This window comes from Haliotis asinina, chromosome 13 (assembly GCF_037392515.1).
Source record: "Haliotis asinina isolate JCU_RB_2024 chromosome 13, JCU_Hal_asi_v2, whole genome shotgun sequence".
Classification (NCBI taxonomy): domain Eukaryota; kingdom Metazoa; phylum Mollusca; class Gastropoda; order Lepetellida; family Haliotidae; genus Haliotis; species Haliotis asinina.
Window position 1 is genome coordinate 28687713 of NC_090292.1, and position 24008 is coordinate 28711720.

The following is a 24008-nucleotide window of genomic DNA, read 5'->3' on the forward strand; positions in this document are numbered from 1 at the left end:
CCTAAACCCCAAACCCTCCACCATTTCAATCACCTGCCCCACCCCACACCCTCTAGAACATTAAAGTTGCTGAATCAGCTATATTTGAGTCCGCATGGTAAACACATATGAGGGTAACGAGTTAAGAAAACACTTGAGCGCGAGGATTGTTGATCGGTTTAACGAAGTAAGCGGATAAATGGATGTTGAAATGCCGGTATTGTAGGTCAAGGAGAGTACCTGGTGATAATGGTTTGTGTCAGAAAACTATATTCAGTACATTTGGGGCTGGTGAAAAGTTATCTGACAATATACTGAAAGGCAAAAGAAACGTCGTAATATTGGAAATAACATTCAAGTATCACTGGAGTATTTGAACCTGTTTTTTTTTTAAATATCCTATGTTTTTTTTAAATATCAAGTCAAGTTAAGTTTGAATCGTGGCCGTTAAGGCTGTTTTGCCCACTAAAGTATTGAGACTAGGTTAGAAGTGTGTTTTTTGTGGAAACGGTTCGCACAAACGTAACACTGAAATCGAGATGCACGTGCATCATTCAGGCATAAATTGCCGGCTTGAATGGTACTATTGGTATAATTTTAGCGTTGTTTTGAAAAATAAATCCAACCAAAGCGATGGATAAAAAGAGTAAAGTTAACCTATTGATTGGACAAAATCGAACTCAGTCCATGAAAGAAACAGATGGAAATCATCACCATAGCAGGTCCGTTTCTTTTTTGTTTCATTTTTTGCCGGTTCCGTAGCCGAGGAGTTAAGTTTTCTTTCGTCCCGGGTTCGATTCTCCAAATGGTTACAATGAGCGACGCCCATTTCTCCTTGCCGCTGCCGTGATATTGAGAGCCCGTTGCTAAAAGCGACTCAAAAGCTCATTCGCTCACTCGTATCAGCGATCAGAGGTTTCAATAAACCCCTTACTGATAAGGGTCGCTTTATCTCTCGATAGGCGCATAGCAGTCACAGTTCAATATTGGCACATCGTTTTTAGCTTTACAAATCGCGACGATCAACAGATTGTGCTGTTTATCATATGATCGTCCGGCTAAGGTTTAGCAAGGTACAGACTTGTGTACATAGATACCGATACAGATACAGGTTTCTGTATGATTACTTTTGTGCATACAGGCCATGGCGTTTTACATATTACCGACAAGACAGGGCCCTCTTCCGGCAGGTGCCCGGTGTCTTCGATGATTTACAAAGATTCGTTCATGTCATATTCACTAAGGGTTTGCCTATTTCTCCCAATGGAGCCTATTTCGTTAAATCATCGAGATTGTTTTCTCTGTCTGGGTTGAGGGTGTAGGGTTATAGTTGTAACTTTTTTCTATTATTATAATCTAGTTTTCCTGCTATTATTATAATCTAGTTTTCCTGCTATTATTATAATCTATTTTTCCTGCTTTTATTATTATGTATGTACATAGCGCCGAGTTCCAGCAAGGCTGTTCACAGTAATTTTTTCCTCGATCATAGGATATCAATCTCAACGGCACTTCGTATCAGTCTCAACTCCCTGGAAAGTATACATCTCCACATCCACTAGCTGTGCCAGGTTTATGTGACTTTCCCATCCTTGCGAGATACCTACTCGCAGTACTTTGTCCAAGTTTACTGCACGTTGCTGTACCGGCGTTTGCACGTATTCGTGTGGCCACCATCTGGTCAGTTGATGGATCCGTGGGTTCTTTCAGGTACTCAGGCTGTACTCAAGGAGGTATGGCAACACTGAAAGAATCTGGATGCACACAAAGTTGACTCCAAGGTTTTCACACCCAGTCACAGTGGACACGATCCCGGCACCTGTAGCTCGCTGGATCTCTAGCCTGGCACCTTCGAGGATCGCCCACCACTATTGGGATCATAAAAGTTTGCTAAATGACAACTGAAATTGACAACGTCACGTTGGAAACTTTAGGTTTTGTCTCCATTTAGTAACACTACTCTACTTGAACGCTGATATCCTAGGGGAGGAGGGTTAGCCTTGTGATTAAAGCGTACGTTCGCCACTCCGAGGATTCGGGTCCCCACATGAGTGAAGCTCATTTCTGGGATCCTCCATGTCCCCAGCCGTGATTTTTGTGGAATATTGCTAAAAGCGGCATGAAACCCAACACACACACACACACACACTTGATATCCTGATCGCATTTTCAGCTCCCGAGGAGAATCTTACCTGTGAACATAAGTGTTAGAATCGATCTTCAGAAACCCACGCTTCTCGTAAAAAGCGAATAATGCGTTTGGGTGGTGAGACTCCCTGACTTGGCTGACACATGTCACCATATCCCAAATGCGTACCCCTTTTCGCGAACACCTGGTGTCATCACTGACCGGGATCGGGTGGTCAAGCTCGCTGGCTTGGTTGGCACATGTCCTCGGTTCCCAATCGTGCAGATCAATGCTCATGATGTTGATCATTGGATTGTCTGGTCCAGACTCGATTATTTATAGACGACAGCCTTATAGAATATACCAGAGTGCAGCGCTATATAAACAACCAGTCAACCAACGAACTCACTCCAGGAGAATGCTAAGCCTCATCAGCACCGACTATCATTTACTTGGTTAAACCACACCTGAGTATTATAGCAGTATGTACACATTGCCAGGGGGATACTATATGCTATAATATAATATCTTGTTTTATGACATGACAAAGACTAACGCCGTTGAATATGCCAACATTTCAGGCAGGGGACACCTGAAATTGGCCTCACATATCCTTCGACTGCAAACATACCTATAAAACCGACGTCTAGGCTTCAGGTGACGTCTAGACATAAGGAAGCGTCTAAACATAAGACAACGCCAAGAGTTAAGGGAACGTCTATACCCAAGGGGACGTCTTGAAAGATGGGAACGTCTAGACTTAAGGGAACATCTAGGCATAAGGGAACATCGAGACTTAAAGGAACGTCGAGGCACAAGATAATGTCATATTTAAGGGAACGTCTAGACTTCAGGGAACATTTAGGCATAAGGGAACATCGAGACTTAAAGGGACGTTGAGGCACACGATAATGTCATATTCAAGGGAACGTCTAGACTTCAGGGAACGTCTAAACATAAGAGAACGTCTAGACATAACGGAACGTCTAGATATAATGGACTTCAGAGGACGTCTAGGCATAAGAGAACGGCATATTTAAGGGAACGTCTAGACTTAAGGGAACGTTTAGACATAATGGACTTCAGAGGACGTCTAGACAGAAGAGAACGGCATATTTTAAGGGAACGTTTAGACTTAAGGGAACGTTTAGACATAATGGACTTCAGAGGACGTCTAGACAGAAGAGAACGGCATATTTTAAGGGAACGTTTAGACTTAAGGGAACACCTAAGCATAAGAGAACATAAAGACATGGGGCAAGCCGGGATTTAAATGAACGTCTAGACTTAAGGGAACGTCTATGCATAGGAGAAAGTGTAGACTTAGGGAAAGCCGAGATTTAAAGGAACGTCTATACATAGACGTCTAGACATAGGGACATAGTACAACGTCTAGACAAAGGGGAACGTCTAAGCATAAGAGAACGTCTAGCCTTAAGGAAGCAAGGTATAGACATAAAGGACCTGAGGGAACGTCCATATGAGAGACAAGTTTTGCAACCCCAGCTATATTCCGCCATGTCTCTGACAGTTTTCGGCTCATAAGAAAAGAATAATATTTTCATCAATTTTTATCCAAAATAAAGATAAATGTGCATGAGTCTATATTTTAGACTTTGTTATGAATAACAAAGATGGTGGAAAGGGACGTTTTGAAATCTAAGGGAGTGGCAATATTTTTGTTACAACTGAATGGGACAAAATACATATTTTACATATATATATATAAATAAATAAATAAATAAATAAATAAATAAATAAATAAATAAATAAATAAATAAATAAATAAATAAATAAATAAATAAATAAATAAATAAATAAAAACACTCTCTAAAATACGCCCACTTAGTACATGCAGATTTGGTATGAACAATTTATTCCTTTTTTTCAATTACTCAATACCCGAAGTTGTTAACGGGAATATCATGCACAGTGTCAACTCTATAAGCTCTATTTCATCGGATTACGTCGAGTGATATCCGTTGACAGCAGCAGTTGTGAACACTTGATCAGAGGCTGATTGAATATATTTGCATACAATGCCTTGACTGGTGGCCTGTGGCCAGGTTACACTAAGACGTGTTTACGAATTGGCATCAACTTGCGATTTGACAAAGCTCCACGCAAACTTACGAAAGAAAAAATTCGCACCCTTGGAACCGCAACATCTTCAATTTATGACAGATCAATTGGAACTAAACAGTTCGATTCTGACTTTGACCTCTGATACTCCAGGACCTGTAAATGTATCAACATATGTATAGTCACGGAGAGGGGACAGTTCTCTTTATGTTAAAAAGTAGTTTTGATACAACTCCTACGGAGTGGTTGGATGGGTAAAGCGTTCGTTCGTCAGGCCGAAAACCCGGGTTCGACTCCTCACTTGGGAACAACGTGTGAAGCCGATTTCCGGTGTGGAATAAGCAGTGTTAAGCCAAACTCATTCACTTAGTCGAAATTTCGTTCTTTCAACTCTTTCACTGTTCATGAATTTTATCCCAATTTTGTGATATTTCATGGAATGTACTTGAATGTTGCATGGCTCTATATCAGATGACAACTTTTACGAGGCAAGGAAACTCGTGAAGGTCTGGGGTAGAATAAGACTTCAGCAACTCATGCTTGCCATAAAAAGCGACTATGCTTGTCGTAAGAGGCGACTAACGGGATCGGGTGGTCAGACTCCCTGTCTTGGTTCACACGTCATCGGTTCCCAATTGCGCAGATCGATGTCCATGTTGTTGATCACTGGATTGTCTGGTCCAGACTCGATTATTTACAGACCGCCACCATATAGCTGAAATCGCGCAGAGCGATGCTCATCATAAGTCAGTATTTAAAATCACCTGTTTTTTTCACTGTCGATGTATTTTATTGCTTCTAAATAATACAACCAGTCCACATTTCGGCTGGCGTTCAAGCCAAACTGCAGGTGAAAATTACATGAATGGATCTCTAAACGTCAGTGACGAGCGAGTGAGTTGAGTTTTACGTAGCACTCAGCAAAATTCCAGCTATATAGCGGCAGTCTGTAAATAATCGAGCCTGGACCAGACAATCTAGTGATCAACAGCATGAACATCGATCTGCACGATTGGGAACCGATGACATGTGTCAACCAAGTCAGCGAGTCTGACCACCCGTTCCCGGTCAGTGATGACACCAGGTGTTCGCGAAAAGGGGTAAACAAAGCCTCCCGTACATAAGCACCAAGGACTGTCGCGGGGTAAGCTTTCCTGACGGCTCTTGTTCGTGGTGTCAAGCTGGACCAAGGACATTCGATGCGCTGTTTAAACCAGGACAGGGTTAAACACTCGATTACAGCTCGGGTGACCTCAGCAAGCATGTTTGAAGTACATCCATACACATTTCGACATCGCTTCAAGGCTCCGGTTACACTCCAGCCAAATAGCTACCGACAATCAAGTCCACTTGGGTGTATATATAAGGCATGTTGAGCGGGCGTCATTCCATCGACGCATCACAAAACTGTCGCCATGATGAAAATCGCCGTGTATGCTCTTCTCGTTGCCTTCGCTTCAGCTGATCCATGCTGCACCCCCGACCAATGGGAGGGCATTGCCGGCAGCATTGTTGGATCTGTGACCAACGGGATCACAACCTCAGCTCAGGTATGTATGATTTTGTCTGTTTGTTTGTAGTTTAACGCCAGGCTCAGCATTAGTCCAGCTATATGGCGGTGGTCTGTAAATGATTAAATTTGGACCAGACAATCCAGTGTTTGATGTCATGAGCAATATGTTCTTCCCAGACAAGTCTTCCGAACTTGAGCGTAGTATGCCCGTCATGGATGTGTTTGGGAGGCACGTTCCAAAACCTATACTAGCAACAGTTATTTGAATGAAGAACAAATGCGTACCCCTTTTCGCGAACACCTGGTGTCATCACTGACCGGGATCGGGTGGTCAGGTTCGCTGACTTGATTGACACTTCATTGTATCCCAGTTGCGTGGATCGATACTCATTTTGTCAACCACAGGCTTGTCTGGTCCAGACTCGATTATTTACAGACAATGACCCCGTTTCAAGAAGCTGTCAACATAGACTTGGGGACCCGTGACAGGCCGGGTTAGTTGTTGGATGGTGTTGTCTTTTTTTTGTTACTCTCTAAAGCATTCTGCTAAACTCAAACACACCAAGGGTTGATATTGTTAACCAGTGGATACAATGATTGAAGGTCTTTAATATGTGTTGCATTGTCTGATCAAAACTCGATTTACACATTAAGTCCTCTTTATATCTGTCTGCTTGACTCAAGTTTGGTTCCGATGTTTTTGTGTTGGTTGTTTTGTTGTTGTCTACCATTTACACCAAACTCCAATTATTGTAAATAATCTCCCACACCATCTTACATGATCAACCTCTCCTGCTGAAAACACTTGCAAAGGTAAGTCAACTATTCACTGGCAAAAATACGTTAACATGTGTTGTGAAAAAGGTCAAATACAACTGGTGTCATTTTCCATGATGGTTTCATTGGACATTTATTTTTCGAGACGATTTATCGGTGTCTTCTTCTACAGTCAACGACTTTCGTGTCCTACGACTTCACCAACATGAAACTGGCATCTAACACCACCACCGTGGTTGACGGCATGACCTACAGGAACATGACCATTATCGACTACAACAAGGTAATCTCTATACTTTACGTTGTGTCGCAGTTAAATAGCTACATACAGTGGAAGCTGTCAGAACCGGCATCTGTCCAATCCGGTAAGTTGTCAACGCCAGCATTCTCAGTCCCATCATTTATCATCAGATGTACAATCCGGCATGTTGCCTAAACTGGATTGTTTCTTCAGTCCCGCTGAGTGCCGGTCTACACAGCTTCCACTGTATATGCAAAACGTATTGGCATTTGACGTTGTTTCCATAGACTTACATGCACATTTAGTGAAGCATAAGTATTTTTCTTGAATTTAATTTTTATAAGATCCAAGCCAAATTTTGTACATTTGTGAGGAATCATCTTACTTACGATCATACAATTTCTGTGTACAAGGTCACGTTGCTTTTTTTTTATCGAACGGGGGCGAGTGAGAGAGTGAGTGGGTCGAGCTGTACGCAGCATTCAGCAATATTTGAGCTATGTGGCGGTGGTCTGTAAATAACAGATCCTGGACCAGACCAATGATCATTATCGAATGGCAACAATTTCATCAACGTATTTACGGTGCCGTGAACTCCTTTAACATGCCGGCCATACGTGGAACCATACGTAAGTTGATAGATGCGATGTCAGCAGCTGAATAGGGGTCAGTGAAATGAACTGAAATTCCGTGCGCAGAGAAGAGATGGTTTCACATGTTCCTGTCAAACTTGACAAGGATCCACCCTAAACTCACTTCGTAGACATTATTTATGTACACTGAAATAGCATCTAAATCTATGGAAACAAGTCAAGTGTCCGAATACGTCGTACAACGCCGTACTTCGAGTTATCCGAGATTTAGTGAGTCGATAAGAAAAACGCAATGTCAAGCACTTATGTCGATACAAGCGTAAGTTCGGTACATCAATATTCGACGGAAGGTCGCTAGCTCGATCCACGTCAGTGCCTTTACCGGAGACGCAAAAAGATGATGCTACTTGTTGTCCTGTCTGGTGGTCGCCTTTCATCATGTTCTCATTATTCGGTCTTAGTTTCCTCTGAACACCCTATTGTTATATGTTGCAAAATGTAATGTGCCCGTTTATGTCTATACAAGTTTCCTTTGTGAAACGAGCGTTAAATCCTCTAACTCCCTTCCGATAGCCTGTCGGTTTCAGGCCGAAAAATACTACCAACGTATGTTAAATGTTTTCAACAATTTAAGATTAAGATAATTTAAGATTAAGACAACATTTAAGATAAGTGCGTTTTTATGTAGACGACAATCCGTGAATCATGTTTCACAGATTCGTTGGAAAATCTAGTAGTGGTGACCCTGGACATAATTACTCCAGCTGATGTCATCTGGACGACATTACTTCAGTGGACGTCAACAGGACGTCTATAGTTCAACTGACGTCAGCTGGACGACATTTCCTCAACTGACGGCAGATGGACGTCATTACTTCAACTGTCATCAGCCGGACGACGTTGCCTCAGCTGGCGTCAGCTGGACGTCGTTACTTCAACTGACGGCAGATGGACGTCATTACTTCAACTGTCGTCAGCTGGACGACATTGCCTCAGCTGTCGTCAGCTGGACGTGTTTACTTCAACTGACGTCAACTGGACGTCCTGATTTCAACTGACGTCAAATATACGTCGTTATTTCAGCCATTGGTAATACTGGAACAGTCCCCGTGACGTCCTTTCCAGAGTGACGTCATGTCGTCATTACCTCTCAATATGAGAGGTTTGTGCAAGGTTTAATGAAATAGTTTTTCTATGAGTAACAGACTTTGATATTACTAAGCGACAAACACGTAGCATTACTACTGTCTCGTGGGAAAGAGGACCTGTGTGCATTAATGCACGTGTTAATGTTACGTCACATTTGACGTCATTTGAGAGAGTATATCAGGGGTGATATATCTGGATAATTTTACAGAAACTGATGTATCAGTACAACGAGATGACAGGCGTATGTGCCGTGACAGAGTTTGACCAACCCTTTAAGAAGGCCTGCGTCCCAGGTGAGTGAGTGAGTGAGTGAGTGAGTGAGTGAGTGAGTGAGTGAGTGAGTGAGTGAGTGAGTGAGTGCGAATCAAGCGAACTTTCAAGCAAGTGAGTGCGAAAAAGTGTTTGCAAGCGAATGGGTGACCGAGCGAGCGTGCGATGAGTGAGTGGGTGTTTAATTATTTTTGTTGACAAAAGCATGATCGATTTTAATATGCAAGTTGATGATGCAAAGACGGTATGTATTGATACAAAGATTCGATGCGATGATACAAAGGCGGTATGTGTTAATTCAAAGACGTTATATGTTAATGCAAAGAATGCTATGCGTTGATACAATAATGCGAGTTGATACAAAGAAGATATGTAATGATACAAAAATGTCAGTTGATGATACAAAGTCGGTATGTGTTGATACTGTGACGAGAAGTGTTGGTACAAAGATGTGAGTTGAGAATACAAAGTCACCCCCCTACAGATAGGTTGTAACGATGCGGATAATTTGTGGCTTTCTAGCTAGGATATGTTATTATTTCTTCGCCAGATAATGCAAAAGAGCTCGGTAATTTTTACTACGGCGCCGCTGACAACATGCTGAAGGCAACGTCATACATGATCAAACAAGACCCCTTCACAGCCTACGTCTCTATGACCGCAACAGGGTGCATCCCCATCAGCGAGGTCGCCTACGGTAATCTCGGGACAAGTACGTAGCTAGCCGAGTGAGTGAGTGAGTGTGGTTTATGCCGATTTTAGCAACACTAGAGCTATATCATGGCGGTTAACATCAGGTATGGGCTTCGCATATTGTACCAATGTGGCGTGTCGAACCCGGTGTTCTTTGATTGAGATGTGCAATGCTTCCTCTGCTGGTGCTCTTAATTAAACGTGCATGATACTTTTTGGTTCAGGTGTATCATGGCGCTTTATTCAGGCGTATGCCTTGATTCATGTGTATGATGACCCTTGATTCAGGTGTGTGATGACCCCTGATTCAGATGTATGATGTCCCTCTGATTCAGATGAATAGAGTCCTTTGAGTCAGGTTTATGATGTCTTTTGATTCAGGTGTATAAAGCCATTTGATCCAAGTCTACAACACTCCTTGATTCTAGTGTATAAAGCCCTTTGATTCAGGACTATAATACCCTTTGATTCAAGTGCATGATGTATCTTTGATTCAGGTGCATAATGCCCATTGATTCAGGTGTATAAAGCCTCTTCATTCTAGTATATAATGCCCATTGATTCAGGTGTATAAAGCCTCTTCATTCTAGTATATAATGCCCTTTGATTCAGGTGTATGATGCCCCTTGATTCAGGTGTATGATGCCCCTTTATTCAGGTGTATAGCCCTTTGATTCAGGTGTATTCAGGTGTAAAATAGCCCTTTGATTCAGGTGTATAGCCCTTTGATTCAGGTCTATAAAACCTCTTGATTCAGGTGTATGATGTCCATTTGATTCAGGTGTAAAATAGCCCTTTGATTCAGGTGTATAGCCCTTTGATTCAGGTGTATGATGCCCCTTAATTCAGGTGTATAGCCCTTTGATTCAGGTTTATAATACCCTTTGATTCAAGTGCATGATGTATCTTTGATTCAGGTGCATAATGCCCTTTGATTCAGGTGTATGATGCCCCTTTATTCAGGTGTAAAATAGCCCTTTGATTCAGGTGTATAGCCCTTTGATTCAGGTCTATAAAACCTCTTGATTCAGGTGTATAGCCCTTTGATTCAGGTGTGTAATGTCCTTTGATTCAGGTGTATAAAGCCTCTCCATTCAGGTGTATGAAGCCCTTTGATTCAGGTGTATAGCCCTTTGATTCAGGTGTATGATGTCCCTTAATTCAGGTGTATAAAGCCCTTTGATTCAGAAGTATAGCCCTTTCATTCAGGTGCATAAAGCCCTTTGATTCAGGTGCATAATGAACTTTGATTCAGTTCTACAATGCCCCTTGATTCAGGTGCTTGATGTTCATTGATTCAGTAGTATAAAGCCCCTTGATTCAGGTGTACAAAGCCTTTGATTCAGGTCTGTAATACCCCTTGATTCAGGTGTCCATTGATTCAGTAGTATAAAGCCCCTTGATTCAGGTGTACAAAGCCTTTGATTCAGGTCTGTAATACCCTTTGATTCAGGTGTCCATTGATTCAGGTGTATAGTCCCTCGATTCAGATGTATAAAGCCTCTTCATTCTAGTGTGCGATGTCCCTTTGATTCAGGTGTATAATACCCTTTGATTCAGGTGTCCATTGATTCAGGTGTATAGTCCCTCGATTCAGGTGTATAAAACCTCTTCATTCTAGTGTGCGATGTCCCTTTGATTCAGGTGTATAATACCCTTTGATTCAGGTGTCCATTGATTCAGGTGTATACAGCCCCTTGATTCAGGTGTTTGATGCCTCTTTGATTCAGGTGTATAAAGCCCCTTCATTCTAGTGTGTGATGCCCCTTGATTCGGGTGTGTGATGCCCCTTGATTCGGGTATGTGAGGCCCCTTGATTCGGGTATGTGAGGACCCTTGATTCGGGTATGTGAGGCCCCTTGATTCGGGTGTGTGAGGCCCCTTGATTCGGGTATGTGAGGCCCCTTGATTCGGGTGTGTGAGGCCCCTTGATTCGGGTATGTGAGGCCCCTTGATTCGGGTATGTGAGGCCCCTTGATTCGGGTGTGTGAGGCCCCTTGATTCGGGTGTGTGAGGCCCCATGATTCGGGTGTGTGATGCCCCTTGATTCGGGTATGTGAGGCCCCTTGATTCGGGTATGTGAGGCCCCTTGATTCGGGTGTGTGAGGCCCCTTGATTCGGGTGTATGAGGCCCCTTGATTCGGGTATGTGAGGCCCCTTGATTCGGGTGTGTGAGGCCCCTTGATTCGGGTGTATGAGGCCCCTTGATTCGGGTATGTGAGGCCCCTTGATTCGGGTGTGTGAGGCCCCTTGATTCGGGTGTGTGATGCCCCTTGATTCGGGTATGTGAGGCCCCTTGATCGGGTATGTGAGGCCCCTTGATTCGGGTATGTGAGGCCCCTTGATTCGGGTATGTGAGGCCCCTTGATTCGGGTGTGTGAGGCCCCTTGATTCGGGTGTGTGAGGCCCCTTGATTCGGGTGTGTGAGGCCCCTTGATTCGGGTGTGTGAGGCCCCTTGATTCGGGTATGTGAGGCCCCTTGATTCGGGTGTGTGATGCCCCTTGATTCGGGTATGTGAGGCCCCTTGATTCGGGTATGTGAGGCCCCTTGATTCGGGTGTGTGAGGCCCCTTGATTCGGGTGTATGAGGCCCCTTGATTCGGGTATGTGAGGCCCCTTGATTCGGGTGTGTGAGGCCCCTTGATTCGGGTGTATGAGGCCCCTTGATTCGGGTATGTGAGGCCCCTTGATTCGGGTGTGTGAGGCCCCTTGATTCGGGTGTGTGATGCCCCTTGATTCGGGTATGTGAGGCCCCTTGATCGGGTATGTGAGGCCCCTTGATTCGGGTATGTGAGGCCCCTTGATTCGGGTATGTGAGGCCCCTTGATTCGGGTGTATGATGTTTCTCTTAATCCATTGAATGGTGTCCTTCTATGCAAATTTAATAGGAAAACCTGTCTGAATAACTGAAGACCGGACCTGCCATTAAAACTAAATGTTGATTCATTGATGGATCTTTCAAAAATTGTAACCTGATATTGTTCCTAGGTTTTAACTTTTGGAAAGGGATTACCCACAAGGGGTTAGCGGTTCTGGTATTTACTCTTAAGGGTGAAAACCCTGATCAAATTCATTGTGTGTGTGTTGAAAGTTGTTTTTGTACTACAGTGGAGGAAAAATCGACTAACTCATTCACTGAATGAAACAAGTGCCGTCTCTGTTTCAGCTGCCGTAATGACCAGTACTGGGTTTGTGAACATCACTCCCGGCATCAAAAACCCATCTGTCTTCGTCCCACCAACCGCCTGTGATGAACCCAATGCGGTAAGTGTTGCATATGAACATCTACCAGAGTTTGTGATCACGCCAAAGTGGTAAGTGTTGCCTATAAACCTCTACCAGAAGTCAGTCATCAGGCCAAAGAGGTAGGTGTTGCATATAAACATCTACCAAAGGTCTGTGATCACGCCAAAGTGGTAAGTGTTGCCTATAAACATCTACCAGATGTCTGTGATCACGCCAAAAAGGTAGGTGTTGCATATAAACATCTACCAAAGGTCTGTGATCACGCCAAAGTGGTAAGTGTTGCATATAAACATCTACCCGAGGTCTGTGATCACACCAAAGTGGTACGTGTTGCCTATATACATCTACCAGAGGTCTGTGATCACAACAAAGTGGTGTTGCCTAGAAACATCTACCCAAAGTGTTACGTGTTGCCTGTGGGTATTTTCCAGGGAGCTGGGATCACGTCAAAGAGTGTGTTAATGATACAAAAACCCTCACTGATTCGATCCTCTGCTTTTCTGTCACAATACCCAGACGTGTTCCAACGATCCAGGATACTACTAATGCGAACAAATAACGATCCAAGTCGATGCATCGAGACTGGTGATTTCCTGTGTGTTGCTCTACGCTGCACTCAGCAATATTCAAGCAATACGGCTTTGTATGGTTTGTAAACGTACTAAGTAATCAACATCATGAGCACTGATCGGTGCAACAGTGATGATAGGTGTCATTTATGTCAGAGATGATGGTGTCATTTATATTTGAGATGACGGGTGTCATTTATATTTGAGATGATAGGTGTCATTTATGTCAGAGATGACAGGTGTCATTTATATTTGAGATGACGGGTGTCATTTATATTTGAGATGACGGGTGTCATTTATATCTGAGATGACAGGTGTCATTTATATTTGAGATGATAGGTGTCATTTATATCTGAGATGATGGTGTCATTAATATCTGAGATGACAGGTGTCATTTATATTTGAGATGACAGGTGTCATTTATATTTGAGATGATGGTGTCATTAATATCTGAGATGATAGGTGTCATTTATATCTGAGATGATAGGTGTCATTTATATCTGAGATGACAGGTGTCATTTATATCTGAGATGATAGGTGTCATTTATATCTGAGATGACAGGTGTCATTTATATTTGAGATGATGGTGTCATTTATATTTGAGATGATGGTGTCATTAATATCTGAGATGACAGGTGTCATTTATATTTGAGATGATAGGTGTCATTTATATTTGAGATGATAGGTGTCATTTATATTTGAGATGATAGGTGCCATTTATGTCAGAGATGATAGGTGTCATTTATGTCAGAGATGACAGGTGTCATTTATGTCAGAGATGACAGGTGTCATTTATATCTGAGATGATGGTGTCATTTATATCTGAGATTACAGGTGTCGTTTATATTTGAGATGATAGGTGTTCTTTATGTCTGAGATGATAGGTGTCATTAATATCTGAGATGACAAGTGTCATTTATATCTGAGATGATGGTGTCATTAATATCTGAGATTACAGGAGTTGTTTATATTTGAGATGACAGGTGTCATTTATGTCTAAGATGATGGGTGTCATTAATAGCTGAGATGATAGGTGTCATTTATATCTGAGATGATAGGTGTCGTTTATATTTGAGATGATAGGTGTTCTTTATGTCTGAGATGATAGGTGTCATTAATATCTGAGATGACAAGTGTCATTTATATCTGAGATGATAGGTGTCATTTATATCTGAGATGTCAGGTGCCATCTATATCAGGAGTGAGTGAGTTTAGTTTAACGCCGCACTCAACAATATTCCAGTTATATGGCGGTGGTCTGTAGACAATCGAGTCTGGACCTGACAATCCAGTGATCAACAAAATGAACATAGGTCTGCGCAAGTGGTATACGACAACATGTGTCAAACAAGTTAGCGAGCTTGACCACCCGATCCCGTTGGTGGCCTTTACCGACAAGCATGGGTTGCAGAAGGTCAGTTCTGACCCGCATTTGCACGTATAGCTATCGTTGCCTAGCAATATTCCAGCTATATGATGGCCGTCTGTAAATAATCGAGTCTGGACCAGACAATCCAGTGACCAACAACATGAGCATCGATCTGCGCATTTAGGAACTGATGATGTGTCAACCAAGCCTTACGACAAGCATAGTCGCCCTTTAGTTTTATGGCAAGCATGGGTTGCTGAAGGCCTATTCTACCCCGGGACCTTCACTGGTCAATCAGCATGATAAAAACCACAAAAATGGGGTAACAAATACAGTGGAAGTTGTCTTACTTGGACCCTAAGTAACTCAGTTTTCTATAAAATTTGGACCAAATTGTTGGTCCCGGCAGAAGTTAAGTAAGTTATCATTACATGTAGGCTAACTAATTCGGACTTTGTGTAACTCGGATTTCGGACTGAAATCTCCGCCCTTCAAGGTAATTTACTATGAAAACATCGCTAATTAACTCTGACTAGCGGGACTGCTTCAGGTGGAAGTGCTTTGTAGTTACCGACTTCAAACGGATTATCAGGTGTGATGATAACCAATTAACAAAAGGAATTAACAAAGAAGTTCAGCAAGCTGATACGACTCTCTCAGTGTCATTTTGATGGTATGCGATTTTGTTATAAAAAGGCGATACTCCAGTAACTTCTCATCAGTGATAACATACCTGAACCAATGATACGTTGTATTTGTTGATTTCTGTCACCACAAGCGCAGTCGCCTTTTATAACAAACATGGGTTGCTATCACGGGTCACGTGGGTACAATGTGTGAAGCCTATTTCCAGTATCCCCCACTGTGATATTGGTAAAAGTGGCGTAAGACCATACTCACTCACTCGCTCGCTCACAACATATCAATCACTCCCTCTATCAACGTTTTGTCAGAAATTTATGCATCTATATATGTATTGTCATTACAGGAACCCTTCAAGAAGAGTGAGGGACGTGGCCTGCTTGGCCTCCATGTGTAGTTATCTCCCTTGGATCAAACTGCCTCGCCTCCCTGTCCAGAGGGAAACAGCAACTCTGTGTCGAAATTAGATCAATAAAAAAGACACAAGCAGAACAATTCCGCCTTGATCTGTTGTTGTTTTTGTTGTTGTTCACCTTAACGCTATGACTGTCGTAATTCTTTGTAAAAGTGGGAGATAGGCGCTCCATGAAAGTATCACCCTAGCGCTAAGACTGTCGTAATTCTCAGCCTGGGTCCCTGGGTCTGATGCGCCTGCGCTCCTACACTGACCCAGGCAACTTCTGCCGAATGGCGGTCGTCACTGCAGGGAGACGCGCCATACATTTACTATAGAAAATCCGAGGAAGTTTTTCATAGAAGTTTCATCGATACTATGGCAAAGTGTACGTCACCAGTGCAACGGAAATCGGCACTGTCAGTGTTGGAAAACATTATTTAAGCAGTTTCGAAACACGAAAATCGTCGTTACATGGGCTATATGCAATCAGTGACACACACCCTATTTTCGTCACTGACATGTGCTTTAATATTTCGTGTCAGCTCGCTATTACCACGAAATCGTATACATAAAACATTTATCTGGACGACTACATTGATTGAATATAGTTAGCATCTTCATTTTAGCATATTTTATGACGAAAATATTGCCCATTATGTCCCGTGTCATCCATAGTTTCAGGTTAGGTTTAGTGGATATACTTTTCACCCCTTTGTGAAATTAACAGGTAAAGCGTTTAGATCAATACGTATGATGTTAATGACACCTAGGGTGTGTCATTCTGATATTTATCCTCTACAAAACAACATGAAATAGTTAACATATACACCAATATCATTCAGAAATGTTTTTGATTACAATAAACATGGTGAATCAAATGATCAGTATGTAAAAGTAGACACATACATATACAGCTAAAACGATGGATTGGTACTTTATATTCCTAAACGAAACATACCAAAATACATGTTATGATCAGTATGTTAATAAATTGGCATACATATATTGGGAGAACATTTTAGACTGATGAACATTCCATTCTTTGTGAACTGTTAAAATAAAGGGTGAGTTTTACCTATGACACCTGTCATGAGAACTGTAGTTTTTTTTGTCTTGAAGCCAGCATCACTGTATACATTTGCTGTACATTGATTATGCTTCGTATGATAACCCTGGCGTTCTTAGAATACATCGGATACAAATCATCTGACATCAACAGTTATTCAGTCAGATATTAGTTACCCAGTTTGGTTAAATGCTGTTATGGACTTTTTGCTCAACTTTATTATACTTTACTACAGTGCATGCATACATTATTAAAATCACCTTCAGTGATTTTGCTTTTTAATTTTAAGTAATTTGCTCAGTACCTCTTGACCACTTTACTATTGTGATTTTAGTTTTAAAAAATCCAAATCTTATGGTGTGTATTGAGAAATTGTATTTCATATAGATATTGGGTAGAATGTTGACACCTAAACCTCTTTGGACTAAAACACTAATTACTCTTGATGCACACAGTAAAAAAGGATGTTATGGCATTGTACAGATGTCAAATGAAAGTTGAAAATAAACCATGTCATGATATCTAATGCTATGATTGTACCTGTTTCTCATAACTGCAAACAATGCTATGATTGTACCTGTTTCTCATAACTTCAAACAATGCTATGATTGCACCTGTTTCTCATAACTTCAAACAATGCTGTGGTTGTACCTGTTTCTCATAACTGCAAACAATGCTATGGTTTGGTGAGAATGTGGCAGAACCCCTCTATAAACTGTACACACTACAAAGGCTATAAGGTATTGGTGCATGGTACAGTATTTGGATGAATGCAAACTGTCTCGCCTGTGCTGTACAGTATGAGTTGCTCATTAAAATATTCCGTTTAACTTTGAATTTGAACATGTGTTATTAGCACAAGGTGTGAAGATATTTATTCACCGTTTGAAACAAAGATCATTTAATTATAACAACCTACAACAATCATGATGTAGTTCTATCAATAGTTTGTCTGATTCTTTCTATTAACAACAATTTAAATCACTGTTAAATGTGGATACGAATCTTACTCTCCCAATCTCTATGCACGTAAAACTAGAGTTTTTTTCAGAAGAAGTGTATAACTTATGTCTATAGTTATATATATTAAACAGCTGAGGGAAATGTAATAGACTGCTTCTCTAACATGCCTGTGTCATGCAGTCCAACTTTGTCTGTATTAAACTGTCTGGTTATTTTGATTTTAATAGCAAGAGGTTCCAAAATTGAATGTACTCCATGCTCGATGTTTTTATGTAATACTTAATGGACACATTATCTAATATTAATAACTGTGTTTTACTAAACATGTCTTCAACAAATATGAGCCCCATCTGGGAGTGTTGTATATCATTGTCTTTTAGACAGGGCAACCTTTCCTTATATGAGGGCGGTGGGGTAGCCTAGTGGTTAAAGCGTTCGCTCCTCCCGCCGAAGACCCGGGTTTGATTCTCCACATGGGTACAACGTGAGAAGCCCATTTTCTGGTGTCCCCCGCCGTGATATTGCTGGAATATTGCTGAAAGCGGCGTTAAACTAGACTCACTCACTCCTTATATGAATGGGCTGTTACAAAACAAGCTAAAAGCTAAAAACACACACACTTATGAATGAATGTTTCTCTATTATACACAAATCTGTAGCTAAATATGGGTTGGGTAAGGGGGTATCAGGTTCCCCATCAGCATCACCCAGATGATGCCATACCATGACTATTGTTATACCTTTTAAGATCAATGTCCATGGCATCACTATGATCAGTCCAATGTTATACTGAAATGATACACACCAAATGAATACAAATAATAAATAGGCCATATTCTTCTATTATTATTCTATATTTGAAAGCACATACATTGTTATAAAAAAAATCATTGTTGAATGAATCATTTATGCGTTTCAAAAGTATTAGATCTAATTATTATTTACTATATAATGTTGTAAAAACCATTTTCTAGTTACTATTGCTGGGCGTTCAGTTTGTTCCCAACACACACTAAAGGAGATAATGGAGTAAATAAAGAGTGAGTGAGTGAGTTTTGTTTTACGCCGCTTTTAGCAATATTCCAGCGATATAACTGCGGGGGACACCAGAAAATGGGCCTCACACATTGTACCTATGTGGGGAATCGAACCCGGGTCTTCGGCGGGACGAGCGAACGCTTTATCCACTAGGCTATCCCACCGCCCCGAGTAAATAAAGAAATTACACATCATCAAATATGCTTAAATGAATATGACTATTCAATCAGTGTGATCGCTCAGATCCATGTTTTATGTGTACAATAGCGAGCTGACACGAAATATTAAAGCACATGTCGGTGATGTCATTAAGGTGTGTCACTGATTACATGTCGCCCACGTAACGACGATTTTCGTGTTCCGAAACGCCTTAAATTAAATAAATAACGTTTTCCAACACTGAATGTAACGATGGCCGTTGTTCTGGTGAGGCAGACTTTGCCATAGTATCGATGAAAATTCAATGAAAAAATTCTAACCATTCGGCAGTGGTTGCCTAGGTCAGTGTCGGAGCGTTAGCGCATCAGACCCAGGAAACCAGGCTGTCTTAATTCTATGCTGAAGTATCCTCGTTGTGCTGCGACTGTCGTAATCCTATGTTAAAGTATCCTCTTTGTGCTACCACTGTCGTCATTCTATACTAAAGTATCGCTTTAGCGTTGCGACTGTCGTAATTCTATGCTGAAGTATCGCCTTAGCGTTGCGACTGTCGTAATTCTATGCTAAAGTATCGCTTTAGCATTGCGACTGTCGTAATTCTATGCTAAAGTATCGCCTTAGCATTGTAACTGTCGTAATTCTATGCTAAAGTATCACCTTAGCGTTGCGACTGTCGTAATTCTATGCTGAAGTATCGCCTTAGCGTTGCAACTGTCGTAATTCTATGCTAAAGTATCGCCTTAGCGTTTCGACTGTCGTAATTCTATGCTAAAGTATCCTCTTTGTGCTGCCACTGTTGTCATTCTATGCTAAAGTATCACCTTAGCGCTACGATTGCCATAGATCTACATGAAAGTATGACCTTGGCGCTACAACATCTTCGTGGAATGGGGCCATATCTCGTCTCAAAATGACTCAAGAAGAAGACGACTACTAGTGAGTAAGGAGTGAGTTTAGTTTTACGCCGCACTGAGCAGTATTCAAGCTATATGGCGGTGGTCTGTACATAATCGAGGACCAGACCAGCGATCTACATCATGTGCATCGATCTGCACTTGTGGGATAGGATGACAAATGCCTTAAGGCAAGCATGGGATAATGCAGAGCAACGTACTAAGATCACGAGTGTAACAATTGCGAAAGCTCATATTTGCCCTGACTAAGTAACGTCACAGTTTTCTGCAAGTAATCTCTGAACAATCAAGCCAGCGGTGACATCCCACTTTGCCAGACAGCTGATGTGATGATACCGGATTAAGAGGAAGGGTCCACTAACTTGCTGACTGTAGTCTGTTTTCAGCGTTTCAGTTTAATTCTCAACAAATTGGCGATGAATTCCATTATTTATTCAGATGTGAAGCATTGACGAATGAACGTTCTTCTTGTATTTGTGATCATTTTTATAAAGGGCCTCACATGTCAAAAGAAAGCAGACCCGCGAAGGTCCCGGGGTAGAATAGACTTTCAGCAACCCATGCTTGCTATAAAAGGCGACTGTGCTTGTCGTAAGAGGTGACTAACGGGATCGGGTGGTCAGACTCGCTGACTTGGTTGACACGTCATCGGTTCCCAATGCGCAGATCGATGTTCATGTTTTTGAATGTTGGATTGTCTGGTCCAGACTCGATTATTTACAGACTGTCGCCATATAGCTGGAATATTGCTGAGTGCGGCGTAATACTAATTTCACTCACTCACTCACTCAAAACTAAGCAGTTTGGGGGAATACTAAGATACATGTCCTGAAAATACTGTCAATATTTCTGATTCTTGTACATGTGGATGCCATCTTGCTGAATTCCTGCATAGCTATGTCTAGACTTGTTACCATTACTGTTACCATTACTGTTACCATTACTATTACCATTACTGTCACCATGACTGTTACTGTTGTAAGGTGGTGAGATGTGACGTGATGAGACATGAAGCGATCGGATGTGATGCGAGGTGAGGTGATGGGATGTGAAGTGATGAAGCGAGGCGAGGCGAGGCGAGGCGATGTGATATAGGGCGAGGCGAGGCGAGGCGAGGCGATGTGATATAAGGCGAGGCGAGGCGAGGCTAGGCGATGTGATATAAGGCGAGGCGAGGCGAGGCGAGGCGATGTGATATAAGGCGAGGCGAGGCGAGGATGGGCGATGTGATATAAGGCGAGGCGATGTGATATAAGGCGAGGTGAGGCGAGGCTAGGCGATGTGATATAAGGCGAGGCGATGTGATATGAGAGTAATGGCATTCCTTGGTGATACTGGATGATACTTATTACAGACCTGGTTTAACACTATGTTAATAATATGTTTTCTGGTTGTTGCATGAACTTAATGAACCAGTCCAGCCCTTTTGCGGATTTGCACACGTTGCTTATGTTGGCAATCGGCTCAGCACAGGGGGAAACTAATCTCCATATGGATGCGTAATTCTGGAATCACGGAATGAACATTGTGGCTGTGACACGCATCTCCCCATAATAATAAAAAAGTGAAAACTGAAATAAAATGTACTAAAATTAAAACAACAAAAGACAGTGATCGAAATCGAACTCGGATCTTCGACGTGACGCGCGATCGCATTAACCACTCGGCCAACCCACCAACCCAACCCACAATCCAGGCGTACCGTGTTCCGCATATGTGAAAACACAGTGCTGTATGGTGGAAAATTCATTTCAGCGTGCGTTTGATTGGCGTTACAATTGGCGTTTAGCAACACTCTAGGATCGGGTGGTCCGATTCGGTGACTTTGAAGAGGCATTTCTTCGCATACCCGTATATTCGTGTGGATCGATTCTCATGATGTCAATCAATGGATTGTCTCATTGACACTCTGGTTTATGCAAACTGCATTCACATAACTGGAATTCTTAGGAGTCAAAGTCAAAGAACACCGAAACAAAGTATGTCTAATCGTTTATGTTTGCTCTACTTTCTGGAACATTCCATCCATTACCGATTTCATGTTTATCAATCACATTTAAAGAACGGCCATGTGTGATTTGGTGCAAACCCTAAATGACCTTGCATATTAACATGCCTTTCTGAAATTCAATTTTCAGAGTAAATGGTCGATGTATAGAGATCAAAACACACTCAATAACGCCATGCAAGCTGAATCCGGCAACAATGACTCCATATTGCAACGGACATAAGCCATGGTTTGCTTGGCGGAAGCATGATCTCGATTGAGCGATTCTGTTTGATGCCATAACGTATCAATTGCCAGTGGCGTCTGAAACTGCTTAGTTATGAGACTAACGGTGCGTTGCAAACAACAGATCGCTTGCTTTAAATGTACAGCGATTCACCTGACAATGGAGCGCTACCGTTCAGCAGCTTGCAATCGCAGCAATCGCTGGATGAGGTCGCTTCGTTCTCAAACCAAAATGGCGGCTAAGGAGAATTTGAATTCGAAGGCTAAACAAAACTGTTCGGTTGCGATATTGGCAAAAAACGGCTCATATCCCAGCATCCTAAGTTTGTTCCACAGGTTCAATGTAGTCATCAACAATCATAAATTCATCACGTCATCGAGTCTCTCCTAATACTTTCTTTATTAGCGCCAGACGAGCAAAAGGTAATATTTGGAAGAGCGATAAACGCGTTGAGCTGTTGCAAGCCGGGAATAAGCGATTCATTAATTTGCTTACTCTAAGCGATTTTCGGCCTGCAACGCACCCCTTATTGCTTACAGTCGAAGGGATTCGCCAACCAATCAAAGCTCACTTTTTAAATACTAATATAAGCAAGAATATGACACGTAAAACCACCATTAATGATCGTTGGTAGACAGGAAGTGACTTCTATACATGGGATAAATATTTATTTATTTATTTATTTATTTATTTATTTATTTGTTTGTCTATTTATTTATTTGTTTATTTTATTTATTTATTTATTTATTTATTTATTTATTTATTTATTTATTTATTTATTTATTTATTTATTTATTTATTTATTTTTATTTTATTTTATTTTATATTTTTTTATTATTTATTTTATTTTATTATTATTACTTTTTTTTTTGGTATGAGAATGATGTTAATATAATGAAAATTTCACACGCAGATTTGGACCGCATAACTAAAATTTTATTTCTCGCTCGCCCGTAATATGCAGTTCATTTGCTTACTCTAAGCGATTTTCGGCTTGCAACGCACCCTAACAAATAAATACCTTGTAGCCAAATACCGCCATTGTGGTCAGTCTGTCAGTTTTTAATGAATCCAAATATTGTCCTCGTGGTTTGGCTGACTGTCACTTGTACCTGAAGTCGTTGCGATGTACTCTATCGAAATTATAGGGACAGTGAGAATCTCGCTAATCCATTAATCCGGCATTAATTAGAGGACACGGCGTTTGGTCACGGTTGCTCTTAAATCATTGCAAACTATCGAAATTTGAGAATCTGGACATCTAACCCTAGTAATTAGAGGTTACTGAATGCGTAATTGTTATCTAAACATAAATACCGTCTTCGGAGTTCTGGTTTAGTAGAAGCTGAGAAGTATCTTCTCCTGAACTACCCTCACATCCCGGTGCTGTCGATATGGGATGCTCAAGAGGTACTTTGTCAGCCCCTGCGGGATCTCAAATCTTTCTACCGTAGCTCCCCAGCAGTTACACGACGATGTTCTGTCTTTGTGTTTCTGTTCTAACCCGCACTATCTGTCACTCAGTCCGAGACATCGGTCGCAAGGTCAAAATGCTGGTGCCCTGAACTTGTTTTTCAGTAAGGGAGGTAGTGACAATCAGACGAGAGTAGACAGGCACCAGATTCACGAGTCGGGCAGGATCAATATGAAAATAACTTGTTCGCACTTCACCAGCATCTTCAATATCAGTTCCTATTAGTCAGTAACCATTTTATGCTTAGAGACCGTTCATAATTTATGTTAGCAGTTAGGGAGGTGATGATTTTAAGGATGCGTGGGTGGGATCACCCATCTTGTTCTTGGGAGGTAGGGGGGTCGCCAATTTTGTTTTGGAGGTGTAGGAGAGTGTGAGATCATTGATTTTGTACATGGCAATCAGAGGGGAGTCACTTACTTTGTACATCAATTTCAGGAGGTGGTGGGCATTCACATTCGAATATTGTTGGATGCGACGTCCAACAGCAAACAATTTGTCTTCTCAGGAAA

General features: G+C 41.7%; 1 protein-coding gene across 1 annotated transcript; it reads left to right on the top strand.

Moving 5' to 3' along the window:
• Positions 1-5585: 5585 nt before the first annotated feature.
• On the top strand, positions 5586-15746 carry LOC137259789 (mammalian ependymin-related protein 1-like). Its single transcript, XM_067797401.1, has 6 exons — positions 5586-5739; positions 6652-6762; positions 8671-8755; positions 9283-9444; positions 12592-12689; positions 15598-15746. The coding sequence occupies exons 1-6, from the start codon at positions 5605-5607 to the stop codon at positions 15646-15648; spliced, it is 642 nt and encodes a 213-aa protein (XP_067653502.1). The 5' UTR covers positions 5586-5604; the 3' UTR covers positions 15649-15746.
• Positions 15747-24008: the final 8262 nt, after the last annotated feature.